Below are 20,962 nucleotides of genomic sequence, written 5' to 3'. Positions count from 1 at the left end.
ATGTAACACAACAGATACTGCTATACTTGTCATCTTTTATTACTGCTTTGTGATGTGACCATACATAGACAATATGGAAGCCCGGGCCGTTTTGCATGCCGTCTCTCACTTACGATCATATTACATCCATTGTGCCCACTCTGAGGTTAGCTAGCATACATTGAGGAAAAGTGCTTTTGAAGAAACCTGCCTAAAAAGAGAAAACCCCAGAAGAGGACTTCAAAGCAGGCTGTGACTAGGGTAAAAGGCTATACATGAGGGAGTATGATTCCAGCCAAACACTCCAATGTCATGAAGGAAGGACTCTAAAATAGAAGAAGATAGTAATCACCTTCAACAGCTTGAAAAATAACACAACACTGTTAGAAGACCTACCTAATTCAAATGTGAAATGGAGGCAGTAGGATCAGATACAATATAGAAAACTGTGAAACAATTGACATGGCTGTTTCTTCTACTTAAAAACATTCCTTTAAAAGGGACAAGCTACGACTAATTTCCATAAATAAGGACAAATTGTGTATTTCCCCAGAGTATTCACGTCCCAATGGAACAACTCTCCAATTTCTGCAGTTGGCCCCATTTCAAAGCCAATGGAAATGAAAGAGATATAATAATAGAAGAGAACATTTCAATTTAAGACAAAAATGTAGAGTTTCCTCTTACAAACCTTCAAGATATGCTAGACCTTGAAGCAAGAGCAACTAAATGGCTTAAATATGTGAAATGCTTTTCTCCTCTTTCATAGAACCAAAAGATAATTGCATTTTATGTAGGATAACACATTTTCTGTAGGAGTACAGGAGGTTCTATGTTTGCCTGTGGTAAGAACAAGAGGAAGATTCATTCAGTAAGGCCTATTGTTTTAGACACAACTGATGTTGTTTACATGGTGCATTGTATTCCTAAACAGGTATTTGCAATCTCTTTTGCACCTTTGCAGCTCAGACACACCTTTCTCTTTATTGAGTAAAACATAGACTCATTAAGCAACAATAGGTTACTTTTGATTGCTCTTCGATTACACATTAATTGTCCAATCTGAGTTTGAATTGCCAAGGCCCAGACTCCATTGATTTCCCTTCCCTTTGGCCCTATCCCTCAGTGTGCATTAAATACAATGACCTACTGTATTGACTGGTGTCCAAAATCCTATCAACAGTCTACAACATTATATGGACCACTTTGTAAAACCCTAACCCCTAATGGCATTACATTATGTCAATGGTAATATCGGCACCCAGAACCAAATCTCACACGCGTACTGGTTTCAATTGTCATGAGATGTCAATGGTCAATGAAAAAAAGTGTGATAAGGCATGATGTTCAATCTAAGAAGACCAAAGTGTGTGTTTCATACCAGAAGAGTGCTTTCAGTAACAGGGTCACCGCCATGTGTTAGGGCCAGATGGTGGGATACGCAGTAGCCAAGCCCAGCTCAGTTACTTGTCACTGCAAAAAGGTAGAGCAGTGGATGGGCCGGGCCGGAGCAGAGGCAGAGCCAATTGATCAGCAGACTACTGAGTGTAGCCTCCCTCCCTCCCTGCTCCATACAGCTGCAGTCACTTCACACTGCTAATTAGATTAGCTCAGAGTACACTGGTAAAGCACCTCAGGACAGGAATTCTGAACACTGCTGTAACACTGCTGTAACACTGCAGCAACCGGCAACCTGAACACAGCCAAAGAGCCGGGCAACGTCCGAGGGCGTGAGGAGAGGGGCGTTTGCATGTGTGTCATAATGAGGGGATGTGTCATGGCGCTGTTTGGGAGAACCAGGGGAATATGAGGATGACTAGACACAGAACTCTGTTTGATGGTTGTGTTTCAGGGTCATAGTCCACACAAATGGAAACCAAACAGTATAACCAGAGTGTGGTCTTGTTTGACATTTCCAAGGGTAATTTCTCTAGCTAGCCTCAAAATCACATTACTTGGTATCATAACATTTGCGGTGTCCGGACAGCACTGACTCCCCTTCTCAGGACTCAGTGAGTGAAAATGGGCTGACAGGTTTTGGCATACCACACCTCTGGACTGTGATCGATAGTGACCTCCAGAGCAGAGCGACTGAGACCCAGTCAGTCAGTCTATTGGAGCCATCTGGTGAGAGAGCCTCTGGAGCAGCAACAGAGAGGAGCCTGGGTAGGCTCCCTGACCAGTCACATCCACTTAGACTAAAATGAGTGCAGTTCTGAAAAAACACAGATGCAAGCTAGTGTTTATAGCTGGCAATCTTGCCCAACACAAGTTGTGTTTGTATTTTGAAACTCTCTTTAAACACTTGAAAACATGATAAAACAGCTGGCATGGTGTTTGTTGATTCCATTTTGATGCAATCTTACAAATGTTTTATATTGTTAAATGTTGTAATTTGTTAGCTACAGTTTGAACATTGGACATCAAACTGTGTGTAGGGAATGCAAAAGGCACACCTTCATGCATACACGTGGTTCAATTATTTGAATTACAATTCATTCGTTTCTTTTCTGTGAGCTCAATGCAAACATTGCACCTTTCACTAGAGAAAAATCAGATCCAGCCTGAACTGTGAGATGTAGTAGGGAGTTGTAGTTTCCAACAGGCCAATACTCTATGTAGTTTAGCACATAAAATGTGGTAATTAACTCCAATGACCATAATCCATTGTGCATCCACATGTCCGGTCTGTGTTTCTTTTACACCTGCTACAAAAGAGAAAAGAATGGTGATGGTGGGGGGATGTGGATGTGGAGAGCAGCTGTTGCTTTGCGAGGTACATTCATTATTTTGAAGAACTACTAAATAGTGATTTTGTCACACAGTAGCTCTAAAAACTTGAGATGATGACTGAATAAATAATAAAGTTAGCAAATAAAACAAATGTAATATACAACAACTTAAATGTTTTTGTAAAGTAATCTGAATGAATTATTGTTAATAAATGATAAGCAGTAATGGTGCAGACTTGTATTAATTGTTTTATTCTGTGTTACCCAAATAATGAAACCCCAAATCGAAAACCATTATAATTTTTTTCTAATCGAACTGACCTCAAAAAGTACTAATCGCTCAGCATTAATAACTATAACATCTTCCGTCAAGATAGAACTGCCAAAGGGGGCGGAGTTGCAGTCTACTGCAGAGATAGCCTGCAAAGTAATGTCATACTTTCCAGGTCCATACCCAAACAGTTCGAACTACTAATTTTGAAAATTACTCTCTCCAGAAATAAGTCTCTCACTGTTGCCGCCTGCTACCGACCACCCTCAGCTCCCAGCTGTGCCCTGGACACCATTTGTGAATTGATCGCCCCCCATCTAGCTTCAGAGTTTGTTCTGTTAGGTGACCTAAACTGGGATATGCTTAACACCCCGGCAGTCCTACAATGTAAGCTAGATGCCCTCAATCTAACTCAAATCATCAAGGAACCCACCAGGTATAACCCTAACTCTGTAAACAAGGGCACCCTCATAGACGTCATCCTGACCAACTGGCCCTCCAAATACACCTCCGCTGTCTTCAACCAGGATCTCAGCGATCACTGCCTCATTGCCTGTATCCGCCACGGCTGGCCCTCGCTACATATTCGTCGCCAGACCCACTGGCTCCAGGTCATCTACAAGTCCATGCTAGGTAAAGCTCCGCCTTATCTCAGTTCACTGGTCACGATGGCAACACCCATCCGTAGCACGCGCTCCAGCAGGTGTATCTCACTGATCATCCCTAAAGCCAACACCTCATTTGGCCGCCTTTTGTTCCAGTACTCTGCTGCCTGTGACTGGAACGAACTGCAAAAATCGCTGAAGTTGGAGACTTTTATCTCCCTCACCAACTTCAAACATCAGCTATCCGAGCAGCTAACCGATCGCTGCAGCTGTACATAGTCTATTGGTAAATAGCCCACCCATTTTCACCTACCTCATTCCCATACTGTTTTTATACTGTTTTTTTTATTTATTTACTTTTCTGCTCTTTTGCACACTAATATCTCTACCTGTACATGACCATCTGATCATTTATCACTCCAGTGTTAATCTGCAAAATTGTATTATTCGCCTACCTCCTCATGCCTTTTGCACACATTGTATATAGACTGCCCATTTTTTTCTACTGTGTTATTGACTTGTTAACTGTTTACTCCATGTGTAACTCTGTGTTGTCTGTTCACACTGCTATGCTTTATCTTGGCCAGGTCGCAGTTGCAAATGAGAACTTGTTCTCAACTAGCCTACCTGGTTAAATAAAGGTGAAATAAAAAATAAAATAAAAATACATAACACACACACACACACACACACACACACGGACACACACACACACGGACACACACACACACACGGACACACACACACACACACAAAATGAAGGCAAGGAGAGCCTTTAAGCTAGTGTGTCATTTCAAATCTGACTCAGATGCATCCTCAAGCTGTTGGCTGCACAGGAGAGCCTTGTGATGAGCCTGGTCCCACATTGCAGTCTGTGGCTCAGGAATCTAATTCATCTGGCTCTAATTCAGCTCGATGTGTTGAATGCCAGGAAAAGGTTACTTTTACAGTTTAAAGCACACCAGTGTAACTGGGCTGATGCTTAGCCAGGCATGTTGTGAGGAAGAGACAGATGTACACATGAGTATGGAGAAAGTGTCATCACTGTGCAGTGTGCACAGCTACACTCCCTAACGGGGGAAAAGTTTGGCATTCCATTTGTTTATAAACTTTGCTGCCTTATCAGCACTCTATAGCAGTAAAATAGGAAACATATAAAATGTTTTACAGTGAGTGTGAATAATTGTATTCAAACCCTAACATCAAATATAAACTGGGTAAAATCAGCAGAGGCCCAAATATTTTTTACTTTGATTTACATTTACATTTAAATGTTTTACATTGATCTCTGAGGGTGATGAAAAGTTAATAAGCCATAAAATAATTGCCGTGGTAGGTTCTGTGGGTTTTTACACTCTTAGGTATGTGTCATAACCAGCCATAAAATAATTGCCATGATAGGTTCTGTGGGTTTTTACACTCTTAGGTATGTGTCATAACCAGCCATAAAATAATTGCCGTGGTTGGTTCTGTGGGTTTTTACACTCTTAGGTATGTGTCATAACCAGCCATAAAATAATTGCCGTGGTAGGTTCTGTGGGTTTTTACACTCTTAGGTATGTGTCATAACCAGCCATAAAATAATTGCCGTGGTAGGTTCTGTGGGTTTTTACACTCGTAGGTATGTGTCATAACCAGCCATAAAATAACGCAATATTTGTCATAATAGGCCCAAATAATTGCGTAATGACATTGTTATGACCATATTATAAAAGGTTATGACAAGTTATGTCAGCTGTTATGACATTGTTATGACCGTGTCATAACTAGTTATGAAGCTGGGTTTCAAGTAAAGTGTTACCAAATCGTTTTGTCTAAATCTATACAGCACAGTATTCAGTGATTTCAAGACATTTAAAGCTTAGCTGACTTAAATCAGTCCTGCCAGTGGCAGACATTTAACAAGATATCATCTTCCCTTTTTAAAGTTGGGGAAGTTATTTCAGGTGAGTGCTGTTCAGACGGTGAAGAGTCTGCATCATTAACGTGTAAAGCACCAGAGGCCTGCGTCTACCAGATGTGTGAGCTGAGGATGCAAATTATTTCATCTCCACCACTCATCAACTGGAGGCGTGAAATGGAGGCAAGACGGGCCCTGGTGGCAGCTGTCATACTGACAGGGTCTGATGGCGACAGACAGTCACATAGACATGTATCTGGCTGAACTGAGATACATTGCGTCATTTGCATAGGGAAATGACGTTGCAAAAGAGGCAAGAATGCATGTTGAATAACGATGCCCACATTAACAGAATAACATAGAGATATAAATGGGCTTCTAGCAAAAACAAAAACTGCTACATTATATTTCCATACAGATGGCATTCAAAAGAACAAGAGACACACAAACGTGTGAGGAGACTTTCGAGACAGATCATTGTGTAAACTTTGGACAGAGCTGCATACTGGGAGGCAGACTCAACAGCCTTAAACACTGACTGTAATGAGTGTGTACTTGTCGAAACTGTATGAGGCAAGGCAACAGATGTTAAATGGGAGTACAAAATGTGCACTGGACCACGTTCTTGTCACAATCCCAGTCATTCTGGTACAGAACATCTGCTCGTTTCCAAACACATACGTGCCAGCGTACCTAGCATCTACATGTTTGCTTATAGGGAATCCTACAGTGAAATACATCACATTTCCTCAAAAATATATGCCCTCAATTTTAGCACACAACCCAATTCAGGATAATACCTTTAAACCAGGTGTCATAGACATAGCAATACACAATCACACTGGACTTTTAACAAACAAGTCAATAAGGTGGAAAATCTTTAATTCATCTATGTTTGTAAATAATGGAGAAATCATCTATTACTACCAGACCCTATCATAAAATGTTATGCTTCTGTTTGTGTATGGGTCTCAGTACCTCTTCTGCTTTGGTCTGTTCAAATGCAAACTCCATAGTAGGGACAGCGAGGTGGTTGGCAAAGAAGCTGACGTCCCCAGGGATCTGTAGGGAGCTGACATTTGGTCCAGGGCAGCTTCCACCTCGAATACAGCTCAGCAGCTGCCTCTGAAAGGTAACAACAGACAGAGAGAGATAAAGAGAGAGAGGAGGGATGTGAAAGAGATTTGTCATTAAATAGAGAAGAGTAGTTTAGCAGAATACAAGGACTAGAGGGGAAAGGAAAGGCTGAAAACAATAGCACAATAGTTGTATAAATGCAGACAGATTGAACTGAGACAGAGAGAAAGCCAGAGAGACAGATATTCAGAGAGATACTGTAGATCTGGCAGTATGGTAGCAGAGGCTGAGTCTCGGCTGCTGATTGTGAATGCAGCTCCAGAGGCTTTGAAACAGAAGCTGTGGGGAACAGTTTCTAATAAATTTTTTCGAAAAAGCTGAAATGAAGGTTTAAGTTGAAAGATTTACTGTGGCTTGGTGTAACAGTCCCCCTGGATGTACTGTGGGAGGATGAGGAGGTAGTTTGGAAAAAATATGGGCCTCTAGAAATGTTCAATGCAGAAAGGGGAGATGAATAGCATGCATTTTAAAGGTACTAGCATGTACCAAAAATACCAGACAAATCAGGAACAAACAGAAATGCAAACCAATTAACAGATCTTACTGTACAAACAGAAAGAGCATATTTAAATGGATCTCAATTTGACCTTTGGCATCATGTTTATACCAGGTAACTCAGGGGGGACTACACAGTACCGACATTACAGAAAACATACTAAAACAGAAACAAGAATCTGAGAGGAAGTATCCAACCACTGTAAGAGACTCAATGAAAGGACCATTCAATTCCAGATAAAGCTAAGAATTTTGGAGAAAGGAAACTCAATAGCACGGAGATTGAGAGGAGAGAAGGGAGAGAATGGGTCATTCTGTCCTGTGTTGCCTTGCCTCCCGCCTTCTCCCAATCAATATTTAATTTATTTGTCTAGTATGATAACGAGATAGTGAAATCATTGTTTATATATTTGTGCTTAAACGATCCTGCAGCCAAGAGGAGGCTGGAGTTTGGCGTGCAGCCAGAGCAGCTGTGGGCCATCCCCTATGCAGCATCCACTCCTCTGTACTACAGTACACTACCCAGACGATGCATTAGATCACGCTGTAGCAGCAGCAGTACCACCTGTAACCATCAGTTAACCAGGCTTTTATCAATTCACAATGCTCACAGTACACTGCCCTGCCCTGCATAAGCTGTTATAGACTGCTTCCCATTCCAGAGATAAGAAACAACAACTTCTCGTAATGGCAATCTGCTAAAGGGAAGGAAATGTGCACTGTTATGAATGTTTACATATACAGTTGAAGTCAGAAGTTTACATACACCTTAGCCAAATACATTTAAACTCAGTTTTTCACAATTCCTGACATTTAATCCTAGTAAAAATTCCCTGTCGGGATCACCACTTTATTTTAAGAATGTGAAATGTCAGAATAATAGTAGAGAAATGTATTTATTTCAGCGTTTATTTCTTTCATCACATTCCCAGTGGGTCAGAAGTTTACATACACTCAATTAGTATTTGGAAGCATTGCCTTTAAATTGTTTAACTTGGGTCAAACGGTTTGGGTAGCCTTCCACAAGCTTCCCACAATAAGTTGGGTGAATTTTGGCCCATTCCTACTGACAGAGCTGGTGTAACTGAGTCAGGTTTGTAGGTCTCCTTGCTCGTACACACTTTTTCAGTTCTGCCCACATATTTTCTATGGGATTGAGGTCATTTTGCCACAACTTTGGAAGTCTGCTTGGGGGTCATTGTCCATTTGGAAGACCCATTTGCAACCAAGCTTTAACTTCCTGACGGATGTCTTGAGATGTTGCTTCAATGTATCCACATAAGTTTCCTCCCTCATGATGCCATTTATATTGTGAAGTGCACCAATCCATCCTGCAGCAAAGCACCCCGACAACATGATGCTGCCACCCCCGTGCTTCACGGTTGGAATGGTGTTCTTCGGCTTGCAAGCATCCCCCTTTTTCCTCCAAACATAATGATGATCGTTATGGCCAAACAATTTTTGTTTCAGCAGACCAGAGGACATTTCTCAAAAAAGTACGATCTTTGTCCCCATGCGCAGTTGAAAACCGTAGTCTGGCTTTTTTTATGGCGGTTTGGAGCAGTGGCTTCTTCCTTGCTGAGCGGCCTTTCAGCTTATGTCGATATAGGACTGTGGATATAGATACTGTGGATATAGATACTTGTGTACCTGTTTCCTCCAGCATCTTCACAAGGTCCTTTGCTTTTGTTCTAGGATTGATTTGCACTTTTCGCACCAAAGTACGTATATCTCTAGGAGACAGAACGCGTCTCCTTCCTGAGCGGTATGACGGCTGTGTGGTCCCATGGTGTTTATACTTACATACTATTGTTTGTACATATGAATGTGGTACCTTCAGGCATTTGAAAATTGCTCCCAAGGATGAACCAGACTTTTTTTTGGCTGATTTCTTTTGATTTCCCCATGATGTCAAGCAAATAGGCACTGAGTTTGACGGTAGGCCTTGAAATAAACTCAGCAAAAAAATAAACTTCCCTTTTTCAGGACACTGTCTTTCAAAGACAATTCATAAAAATCCAAATAACTTCACAGATCTTCATTTTAAAGGGTTAAAACACTGTTTCCCATGCATGTTTAAAATGACCCATAAACAATTAATGAACTTGCACCTGTGGAAATTAAGTGCACAGCTATGAAAATTTAGGACACTAAAGAGGCCTTTCTACTGACTCTGAAAAACACCAAGAAAGATGCCAAGGGTCCCTGCTCATCTGTGTGAACGTGCCTTAGGCATGCTACAAGGATGCATGAGGACTACAGATGTGGCCAGGGCAATAAATTGCAATGTCAGTACTGTGAGACGCCTAAGACAGAGCTACAGAGAGACAGGATGGACAGCTGATCGTCCTCGCGGTGGCAGACCACGTGTAACAACACCTGCACAGCATCGGTACATCCGAACATCACACCTGCGGGACAGGTACAGGATGGCAACAACAACTGCCCAAGTTACACCAGGAACGCACAATCCCTCCATCAGTGCTCAGACTCTCCACAATAGGCTGAGATAGGCTGGACTGAGGGCTTGTAGGCCTGTTGTAAGGAAGGTCCTCACCAGACATCACCGGCAACAACGTCAACTATGGGCACAAACCCACCATTGCTGGACCAGAGTGGACTGGCAAAAAGTGCTCTTCACTGACGAGTCGCAGTTTTGTCTCACCAGGGGTGATGTTCGGATTCGCGTTTATCGTCTAAGGAATGAGCGTTACACCGAGGCCTGTACTATGGAGCAGGATCGATTTGGAGGTGGAGGGTCGTCCGTCATGATCTGGGGCGGTGTATCACAGAATCATCGGACTGAGCTTGTTGTCATTGCAGGCAATCACAATGCTGTGTGTTACAGGGAAGACATCCTCCTCCCTCATGTGGTTCCCTTCCTGCAGGCTCATCCTGACAAGACCCTCCAGCATGACAATTCCACCAGCCATACTGCTCGTTCTGTGCGTGATTGCCTGCAAGACAGGAATGTCAGTGTTCTGCCATGGCCAGCGAAGAGCCCAGATCTCAATCCCATTGAGCACGTCTGGGACCTGTTGGATCGGAGTGTGAGGGCTAGGGCCATTCCCCTCAGAAATGTTCGGGAACTTGCAGGTGCCTTGGTGGAAGAGTGGGGTAACATCTCACAGCAAGAACTGGCAAATCTGGTGCAGTCCATGAGGAGGAGATGCACTGCAGTACTTAATGCAGCTGGTGGCCACACAAGATACTGACTGTTACTTTTGACCCCCCCTTTGTTCAGGGACACATTATTCCATTTCTGCTAGTAACATGTCTGTGGAACTTGTTCAGTTTATATCTCAGTTGTTGAATCTTGTTATGCTCATACAAATATTTACTCATGTTAAGTTTGCTGAAAATAAATGCAGTTGACAGTGAGTGTGCGTTTCTTTTTTGGTGAGTTTACATCCACAGGTACACCTGCAATTGACTCAAATGATGTCAATTAGCCTATCAGAAGCTTCTAAAGCCATGACATAATTTTCTGGAATTTCCCAAGCTGTTTAAAGGCACAGTCAACTTAGTGTATGTAAGACTTCTGTGATAATGTGAATTATGAGTGAAATAATCTGTCTGCAAACAATTGTTGGAAAAATAACTTGTGTCATGCACAAAGTAGATGTCCTAACCGACTTGCCAAAATTATAGTTTGTTAACGAGAAATTTGTAGAGTGGTTGAAAAACTAGTTTTAATGACTCCAACCTAAGTGTATGTAAAGATCCGACTTCAACAGTATTATCCCTGTATGTAATGGCGATTAGAGAAGGTTTCTTCCCTGTACAGGGGCTGTAAATCTTGTAATGGTGCTGTATTTTCTGCAATCCACCTCTAATCGACTCATATTGACTGGGGAGTGCCCTGCAGTGTGTGAACCCAGGCCTCAGAGGGCTAACTGATCAATGGATCCTTTAATAGGCAACTTAACTGGATTACTGTGATGCACACTGACATGCTGTCTGACTCTGAACAAAAATACAGTGGGGGGTGAACAACATAAAGAAATGGGCAGTAGAATCTGTGGCCATGTGTGATGCATTCAGATAATGTCAATGTTTTGACATGTTCTTCTACAGTAAATAGCATATATTTTGTATGTATGTAAAAGCATAATAATTGGCCTAGTTCTGACTTCAAAGAAAAGTGGGATACATTTTGAGATTCAGGTCCTCAGAGGATGTGTTTTCAATAGTATAACTTGTAGAAGGAAGGGAAGCGCTGCTACGGTACACAATAGTAGATATTTTTGAATAGAAGGTGCTCTTTGGTAAAAGGGGTTTAAAGGTCATCAACAACAAAAAAGGAGGACCACAGCTAGACACTATTTGGGCTGTCTTCCTACATAATTATGAGTGTGAGTGTGTTCATGAAATAATTATGCACTGTAGCTGTATTTTTGCATTTTTGCGCTGGGATAGTTCAATCAATTGCATCATTGGTTGATTGAGCATACTGTCTGAAAAAAATAAAAATAATGGAGGCATGTTTTGTAGCAATTATTGTGGCCTTTGTGTTTTGCTGATTGCGCGATCATGCTAGAAGTATATATGGTTGTTCTTGTTCAATAGAACCATTGGACTTGTCTCAACAATGTTCCTATCTGCCAGGACATTGCAGGATATCTATTTTCTCTGGATTTGTTAAGACTACAGACTCTGACGGGAGCCCTGATTCCTTGTTCCCACCCTCAAAGGCGGCCTTTTCAAAACAAGGGGCAGTGCTAGTCTACAAGTTCACTGGAGTTGTTACCGTGCATCTATCCGAGCTTCTGATTATTCCTCTTTACAAGAAGAGCTGGACCACGAAACATTTTTGAAAAATGAGTTGAGACAGCGATAATTGTTTTTTGCGAGACCAGCAAGCAGTGGCGGTAGCCTAGACTTGCTGGACCAGGACACATGAGGGCAAATGACAAACAAGTCATTTGTTTAGCTGTTGGTAGTTAGCTAGCAATATTACCTCTCTTTTTACACGAGGCAGTGTTATTCAGTACAGTAAAATTTGGTGATCAATTCAGCCATAATTGGGCTTGTTGGTACCACTACAAGCCAAACTAGCCACGTTTAGCTAGTTAGCTGTATACGTAAAATGTACTGTAGTCTAATGTTATAGCTAGTTTGCCTAGCTAGCCTTAGTGCCTCTCGTTATATATAGTTAGCTGTATACGTAAAATGTACTGTAGTCTAACGTTGTAGCTAGTTAGCCTCTCGTTAGGAACAAAACTGGAGAAATGTTTTGATGATCGCAGAGTAAAGGAATGGCTTTATGACTCATTAATCTTGGAGTAACTATGCCTGGTGTTGTAGCTAGCTAGCTAGCTACTGTGTGTATGTGGGATGTCTCATATTCTACACCATGCTCAACCTCTTGCAGAAGATTTGTATGTACTGAAAGTCTCCTGGAGAGACATGAAGACTGATCATGAAGATGTGTAAAACATGAAGACTGAAGTGTAACCATAAAATAAACCATGTTCATCTGTAAACAAAAAGTTACAGTAGACTGGTATGTGTTTTGTTACACTTTGAGTCAATAATGGGGCAGACGGGCTGTTAGTAAAGATGTGAAAAGTTTGAGGGGGGCTTGAACTGTAGACCGTCTAGTGGTGTATACAGTTGTGCTGTTGAGTAGACAAGCACTGCCAGCAATAGTGAATAGGCTAGAAGAGTATACCAACACCCCTCTCTCCCATGCCAAAGAACTGACTGCAAGGGTGTGAAAAGTTTTAGGAGCACTTGTCTTGTAGACAGTTTAGTGTATTGGTGATTTTGTTTTCTCTAGGGGGTATTGTGCTTTCATAAATACCTTTGGCTGCCCTGGCTTGTTTCAAAGTCAGATGACGTTGAGCTTATTCCAGGGTGAAAGCTTTCATCCAACGTGTTTACAGGCTCTGTACTACTAAATTCAAGGTCATCAGCAGCAGGATTCAGAGATGTGGACTCGAGTCACGTGACTTGGACTCGAGTACCACTCAGTCGCACATTTTACGACTTGAAACTTGACTTGTCAAAAATAAAAAACCCTTTGCCACTCGACTTCGACTTGAGCATCTATAACTTGTGATTTAACTTGGACTTGAGCTGTATGACTCAATTTGTCATCTTGCGCACAATGTAGGCCTATCTGTTCTTTATATCGGAGTGCTGCAGGTTCTGTGCATTCTGTTCTGTGTCTTGACCAATCAGATTCACTGAAATCACAGGTTGCGCTCCGGGCACAATGCTCGTCATTTAGCAAAGCGCAAGCCACTCTACTGTCGTCTCGTATTTATTTAGCAAACGTGATAACACATCACTCCTGGCAGACACAAGCAATAACTCTTCACAGAAATATTGCAGCAGCCTACAACTAAACTGTATGGGAAGAAAACACGATTTTTCCAGTCTGATCAACTAGGCTACTGATAACAACCGCAGCCCGCAGCTGCATAGGCTACAGGCTACAGCCAATGCACCCTGTCCCCTCTGGCCAGTGTAAACAAAGTGGTAATGTTATGTAACCTATCTATAGACCATTTATTTGTATTAGGAGAAAATGTGAATATGATCAAATTTGGTGTAGGCTATATTCAAACTTGGGCTGGCTGGCTAGGCAATCTTGACCTTTTCAATACAAAATTATTAACTGAAATTAATTGAACACAATACCGATTACATAAATACACTGTGTGAGTCAATTTTAATTGCAGTTGATATAGGCTTATACTATGTAAAACTGCATAATGCAAGCTCAGCCCTGTGAGCTCTACTGTCCAATTGCAGAGGTTGTGTCTGTGTAAAGAAAAGTTGTAAAATATAATGAATATGAACAAGTACAAGGTTGCTGCAGTTTGACAGGGTTTTCATTCTTCCTAGGAACAGGTTTTTCAGATAGCCTAGTTGTGAAGCGCATTGGGCCAGTAACTGAAAGGTCAATAGTTCAAATCCCTAAGCTGACTAGGTAAAAAAAAAACAGTCTTTGTGCCCTTGAGCAAGACACTTAACCCTAATTGTCCATGTAAGTCACTCTGGATAAGTGTCTGCTAAATGACTCAAATGTAAATTTGGTCTCACTGCCCATATAAAAACCTTTGCACAACTGATGAATCACTAATAGACGCTATAGAGTTAGGAAAAGCTCCAGGCCAAAGGTAAAACAATTTGCCCCACCACTCTGAAAAGCATACATTACACTTTTAAAAGACAGAGGCAACCCATAGAGTAACTGAAGGAGCTTTTTTTAAGTGAACATGAATAGGTACCAATAAGTACATTCTGATTGAAAAGCGCCACACTAGCCAGGGACAGGTTTGATAGAGCCTCATAAGCACAGGCTGCGTGATGCTGCAAGTCTCTTCCTGCCCTGCACAATGAATCCACTCTCCCTGGCTCAAAATATAGCATCAACTTTGTAGGCCTATCTGTAGGTCTATCTCCCTGTTCACCCATGACTGCGTGGCCATGCATGCCTCCAACTCGATCATCAAGTTTGCAGATGACACAACAGTAGTAGACTTGATCACCAACAACGACGAGACAGCCTATAGGGAGGAGGTGAGGGCACTCAGAGTGTGGTGTCATGAAACAACCTCTCACTCAACATCAACAAAACAGAGTAGATGATCGTGGACTTCAGGAAACAGCAGAGGGAGCACTCCCCTATCCACATAGATGGGACAGCAGTGGAGAAGGTGGAAAGTTTCAAGTTCCTCGGCGTACACATCATGGACAAACTAAAATGGTCCACACACACAGACAGTGTTGTGAAGAAGGCACAACAGCACCTCTTCAACCTCAGGAGGCTGAAGAAATGTGGCTTGTCACCTAAAACCCTCACAAACTACTACAGATGGACAATTGAGAGCATCCTGTGAGGCTGTATCACCGCCTGGTACGGCAACAGGACACCTACAGCACCCGATGTCACAGGAAGGCCAAAATGATCATCAAGGACAACAACCGACCGAGCCACTGTCTGTTCATCCCCGCTACCATCCAGAAGGCAAGATAAGTACAGATGCATCAAATCTGGGACCGAGAGACTGAAAAATAGCTTCTATCTCAAGGTCGTCAGACTGTTAAACAGCCATCACTAACACTGAGAGGCTGCTGCCTACATACAGACTTGAAATCATTGGCCACTCTAATAAATGGATCAGTAGTCACTTTATTAATGCCACTTTAATAATGATGTTTACATATCTTGCGCTACTCATCCCAGATGTATATACTGTATTTTATACCATCTATTGCATCTTGTCTATGCCGGTCGGTCATGACCCATCCATATATTTATATGTACATAATCTTATTCCATCCCTTTAGATTTGTGTGTATTAGGTAGTTGTTGTGGAATTGTTAGATTACTTGCTAGATATTGCTGCATTGTTGGAACTAGAAACACAAGCATTTCGCTACACTCGCAATAATATCTGCTAACCATGTGTATGTTACCAATACAATTTGATTTGATAACCTAATATTGGTAACAAGAAAGCAATAATAGCAGAATGATTTTGTTCTGTAAAGCCAACCTGAACTCAGGGGTAGACAAAACATAGTAAACGAAAATCCAGGATGCTTAAACCAGTTCAACGTCTAGTTTTGATTTACATTTGGTTGTCTTACTAACATAAATTCAACATGAAATCAACAAAAAGTGTCACCATTTCATTGGATTTAGGTTAAAAGTTGGGTAAAAAAAAAAATCCCTTACGTTGATTACTTTGTTATAATCATATCATGTTTCCATGTTGATTCAACATCATGACTTTGAATTCATATGATATGTTACGAATTACAATTAGTATGATATTTTACAAATTCCAAATCGTACAATATGTTTCAAATTTGCAATACGTATGATATGTTACGAATTCCAATATGTTGTGGCTAACATGAACATGTCTAACTTGCACCGCTATGCAATTATTAAGAGACTAGATACAAATAGCTAATCCTGGTGACCAATGTTAAAGCATTCATTTATTGAGGCAAACAGATCAGGGATGTCAAGGTGGTATCCAAGCATATGCTATGTGTACAGTGTATATAACAACTACCAATAGACCTACTACATTATAAGCGTACAGTCAATCAAAGAATTACTCTCTAAAGCGAGGAATGCATTTACTCAATTCAACTAATATAATTTATTAGTCACAAAATAATTAGCACTCAAAAAATTACAGTGTTAATGAAATACATGATACATTACAGAATAGTCCATTATTATCACCAATAGGCTAAATGTAATGTGGTCTTCAGTTCAGAATAATCTCTAAGAGAAAAAATGATGTGTGTGATAGTATGATGTGTGTGATAGTTCTCAAAGTATGAACAAATTCACTGTCCTTTTAACCAAATTCAAGCAGAAACTCACACCCAACCTGAATGAAAATGTCTTTGCTAGTCAAATCAATAGTCTGGAACAACACCCAGATTGTAATCGAATCAACTCAATTTAAATGATAAGAGTGCACTCCTGTGTCGCTCTTCTTTGAGCTATACACCATCCAACAAACAAAATAACAGTTTCCCTGTCACAATAAATCCATAGGACTTACAGTACAATAACACATATCAACATTCCTAGCTCTTTGTGGACTCTTGAAACAATCCAAACATGACAATTTCATTCACACAGTAACATTCATTTAGTCAATTTCACATTTTCATCTGTTTTCATACCTCCTATATTGTCCATAATCCCACGGTTCTGTGGGAACGTTCTTCCCCGGAGAAAGCTACAGATGAGTTATGTTTGACCCCTATATAGCCCACAGATGGTCAGCCATCCCAAAATGTTCCGAAAACGTGATTGAGTGGGCCTGGCCTTCGGCGCATGCAAGTCGCCAGTTGCGAGTTTCACCTTCTCTCATTCTTTTGTTTCTCACAAAATGGCCTTAGATCTTTCACCATTGGCATGCTAATGTTGGGCGCTGTAAACTGAGATGCTAATACATTTTATTTCATTTTATTTTCAAATATACTGTTTTTATGATGCAGCCATCTTTGATATCTTTTATGTATATCTGACTAATTTGCTAAAAACCACATCTGAAGTTGCTATTGACAAATCAAATCAGATAAAATAAAATGTTACGCTCATTAAAATGTAAATTAATGTGAATTTCTCTGTGATGTGTTGGTGTACCTTCAGTTCTGTGTTTTGCTCTTACAAAGAAGAACGGAAGCATTCCTTTCTAGGTTGCTTACCTACTAAGGTTATGTGCACATCTAAAGATGAAGACAATACTACCCGCCAAAAGGACATTTCTGATGTGATGCCACTAGGTCCATGAACTGCTGGTCAGAAGATCGTCTACAGTGACTACAGTGCTGATCATCCTGTTTTGAACTCTTCTGTCTGACGCAGAATCAGATGTGTTCATGGGGAGGATTATGTAAGGCGACCCAGCCCCCAAAGTGACTCTTTACACTGTATGTAAGGATTCCTCTGTGTTGTGTTAGGAATTCAAGATTCTCACCAACCCCCATTGTCACACCTCTGGGTAGCAGAGGCTCTGTTGTCTTTACAGGTCTGTCGTTCTGATATCTGATTGGAGTAAAACTTTACAGTAAATCTATTGATCAACAACTCAGATTTTGAATCCAAACAACTCAGATGTTGTAAAAGGGTCTTTCTCTTTATTGTTGCTGACCTGCGCTGGTGAGATTTTATTTTCCTTTATTTAACTAGGCAAGTCAGTTAAGCGCAAATTCTTATTTTCAATGACGGCCTAGGAACAGTGGGTTAACTGCCTGTTCAGGGGCAGAACGACAGATTTGTACCTAGTCAGCTCAGGGGGTTTGAACTTGCAACCTTCCGGTTACTAGTCCAACGCTCTAACCATTAGTCTACCCTGCCTCCCTACACTGTTTATTTTTCTCTCTGTAAAGACAACCATCCCACCTCAGACCGAACTTCCACACGCTCAAGCAACCTGTGCGGGAAAGGGGGTAATTTCTCCAGAACCTCCCCCAGTTCCTACACTAGCAGGACAAGGGCCAACACGACCAACCCCACTAACCCAAATCCCAAACCCACTGTCCCCCACCCCCTTCACCAGACAACAACAACAAAGACCTAGACCCAGAACATTCCACAGGGACTGCCCAACCCAAGATGTCTCAGAAACGGCCCCCACCCCGTCACCACCCAAGCAATCCCAGAAACAGCCCCCACCCCTGCTGGCCCCTCCAATCCCTTCCTTGCTATCTCCACACCCTCCAAACCCCTGGTCAAAGGGGAGCCGATTTAGAAAAAGGCCATACAACCGGAAGACCCCCTCGCCTCACAACACCAGTTCTAAGACGACAATGAACTAATCTGGACAAAAATTACCAAAAGGAAAAGACCAGACAAAAAAACAGACCAACAAGAGACCAGACCAGAAGAGCACCACAGAACCCAAACCCCGACGCCAGCTAACACGACCCACCAAATCCCCTACACCAGGCAGTCAGTAGGGAGGCATGTCAAGATCTGTGAACAGCCAAAAACCACCCAATAACACAAACGACCGCTAGAGGCCCTCATCCAAATATGCAATGACATGATCAGACCTGAACCCCCCAATAAGCCTTTATCATGACCCTGACAACACACTCCGAACAGAAGGACTTTCTTCAGATGGCTGTTCCTGGTTGCCTACTAACAAGGGAATCCATCTAGAGATGGCACAAGGTACTGTACGTACAGAGAACTGCACCACGGAGGCACTCGCACTGAACACACCCACCAACTGTTTGTGAGTGCTCTGTGGCCAGGTGGATCTGGGCCCTGTTTGCTCCCTCTGTCTTCCATCCTCCTCCTCCAACACCAGCCCAGGCCGATGGACAATACCCTCCACCACTCCCACCCCCCTGCTCACTCTCCCTCCCTTTCCCCTTCCTCCCTCTACGCTTATCCCTCTCACGGAACCAAAACCCGACCAGAAGCAGGAACCATTCATCACCACACCAGAAGAGGTGCAGAGGAATGACCAAAGCTCTAGACCTATGCCCGGAGCGAGCAGGTCACAGGGCAGTACCATCACTGACCTCCGGGTCTTTGTGCTTCCAGATGTGTCTGCTCACTCCTCAGGTTGTCCTTCCTCCCCTTTGCAGAGCCAACCCCAGTCCCAGTTCCAGCACCACACCCAGTCACAACACCAGAACACTGGAAGAGGCGGGGACGAGTGGCCAAAAACAGACATTCACCTGTAGCGAGCAGACCACAATTGACCTCCGGGTCTAGGGCTCCATTGCGAGTCTGCTTGCTCCTCAGGTTGTCCTTCCTCCCCTCTGCAGACTCAGCATCACTACCAGCACCAATCCAGATACCAGTTTCCAGCACCAGACACAGCACCAGATAAGGTGCAGAGGAGGGACCAAACACCAGACCTTCACCGGAGCAAGCAGGCCACAGGGAAGTACCACCATTGACCTCTGGGTCTAGGGCTCCCTTGTGTGTCTGCTTGCTCCTCAGGTTGTCCTTCCACCCCCCTATACAGATCCTGAGCCAGCACCATCCCCAGTTCCTGGTTCCTGTTTTTTCCCAAGTCCCCTTTCCCAGCACAAGACCCAGCAACAACCTCTGGTTTCCAGCCCTGGTACCAGCATGATTTCCAACCTGACCCCAACACCAACCCATGTATTCCCGGTCCCAGCCCAACACCAGCACCAACCCTGGACACAGCACCAACCAACCACAATTACAGTACCACCTCCATCCAGCAACTGCCAGCCCAGACCCCACTGCTTCCCTAACACAAAGACCCTAACACACTATCAACCACTCCACCAGACCAAACATGACTGACTGATTGACTGACGGACTAACTAATTGATAGACTGATTATGGCTACAGTACCTGTTTTTTTATTGAATGCATTAGTTTTTTTTGTGTTTTTCTTTGTTTTTCTTTTGATTCGATTAGTTTAGGTTGGATTGATTACTTATTGTTTGAAATGTTTATTATTTTGAATTTTAACCACATTTATTTGAAATTTTTACCAAATAAATAAATATCTGTCTTTCTCTCTCCACTCCAGGGATTCTTGGGGCACGGCCTTTCAGGCTATGACTTCTCTCTCTCTTTCCCTCTCTGATTATGCTTAGAATAATACCTTGTATTGCTTGTTAATGCTTTGTATGTGATTTATGCCTTATATGCTTTTATTTATCGTATATGATTTATGCTTTGTATGTGATTTCATTCATTTTACAAAGTAATTACATTGACATTTCATGATTGCTTATTACTGTAGCTCAACTATAGTCTCATGCATATTTGTATTATCTTTATGGAATCAGATAAACATTTGAATAGGTTTAATTGCATAGTCTTATTATGGGTCAGATGTGAGGTAAATGTAATATACATATCAAATATCACCCCACTACAGTGTTTATACCCCTTGACGTATTCCACATTTTGTTGTGTTACAGCCTGAATTAAAAATGGATTAAATATATGTATTTTCTCACCCATCTACACAACATACCCTATAATGACAAAGTGAAAACAAAATGTTTGCAAATTTCTTGAAAATTAAATACAGATATATCTAATTTCCATAAGTATTCACACCATTGAGTCATTACATGTTAGAGTCACCTTTAGCAGCGATTACAGCTGTGAGTCTTTTTGGGTAAGTCTCTAAGAGCTTTGCACACCTGGATTGCACAACATTTTCACATTATTCTTTATAAATGTATTCAAGATCTGTCAATTTGGATGTTGAACATTGCTAGACTCAGGTTTCAGGTAAGACCCAAGTGCAGACTTTTGAAGTAACAATGTTTATTGCAACAACAGGGGCAGGTAAACGACAGGTCAAGGCTGGCAGGGGTTGATAATCCAGAGTAGTGGGGCTAA

General features: G+C 42.0%; 1 protein-coding gene across 1 annotated transcript in view; it reads right to left on the bottom strand.

Moving 5' to 3' along the window:
• Positions 1–20,962, bottom strand: part of LOC115108450 (inactive N-acetylated-alpha-linked acidic dipeptidase-like protein 2) — a 284,052-nt gene that overhangs the window by 49,671 nt on the left and 213,419 nt on the right. The window contains exon 10 of the mRNA XM_029632794.2: positions 6,466–6,612. Coding sequence (XP_029488654.1) covers positions 6,466–6,612 — 147 coding nt within the window. The remainder of the gene's footprint in view (positions 1–6,465; positions 6,613–20,962) is intronic.

The sequence above is a fragment of the Oncorhynchus nerka genome, linkage group LG24 (genome assembly GCF_034236695.1).
Source record: "Oncorhynchus nerka isolate Pitt River linkage group LG24, Oner_Uvic_2.0, whole genome shotgun sequence".
NCBI lineage: Eukaryota > Metazoa > Chordata > Actinopteri > Salmoniformes > Salmonidae > Oncorhynchus > Oncorhynchus nerka.
The sequence above is the reverse complement of the archived record's forward strand: the minus strand, read 5'-3'. Positions and strand labels throughout refer to the sequence as shown.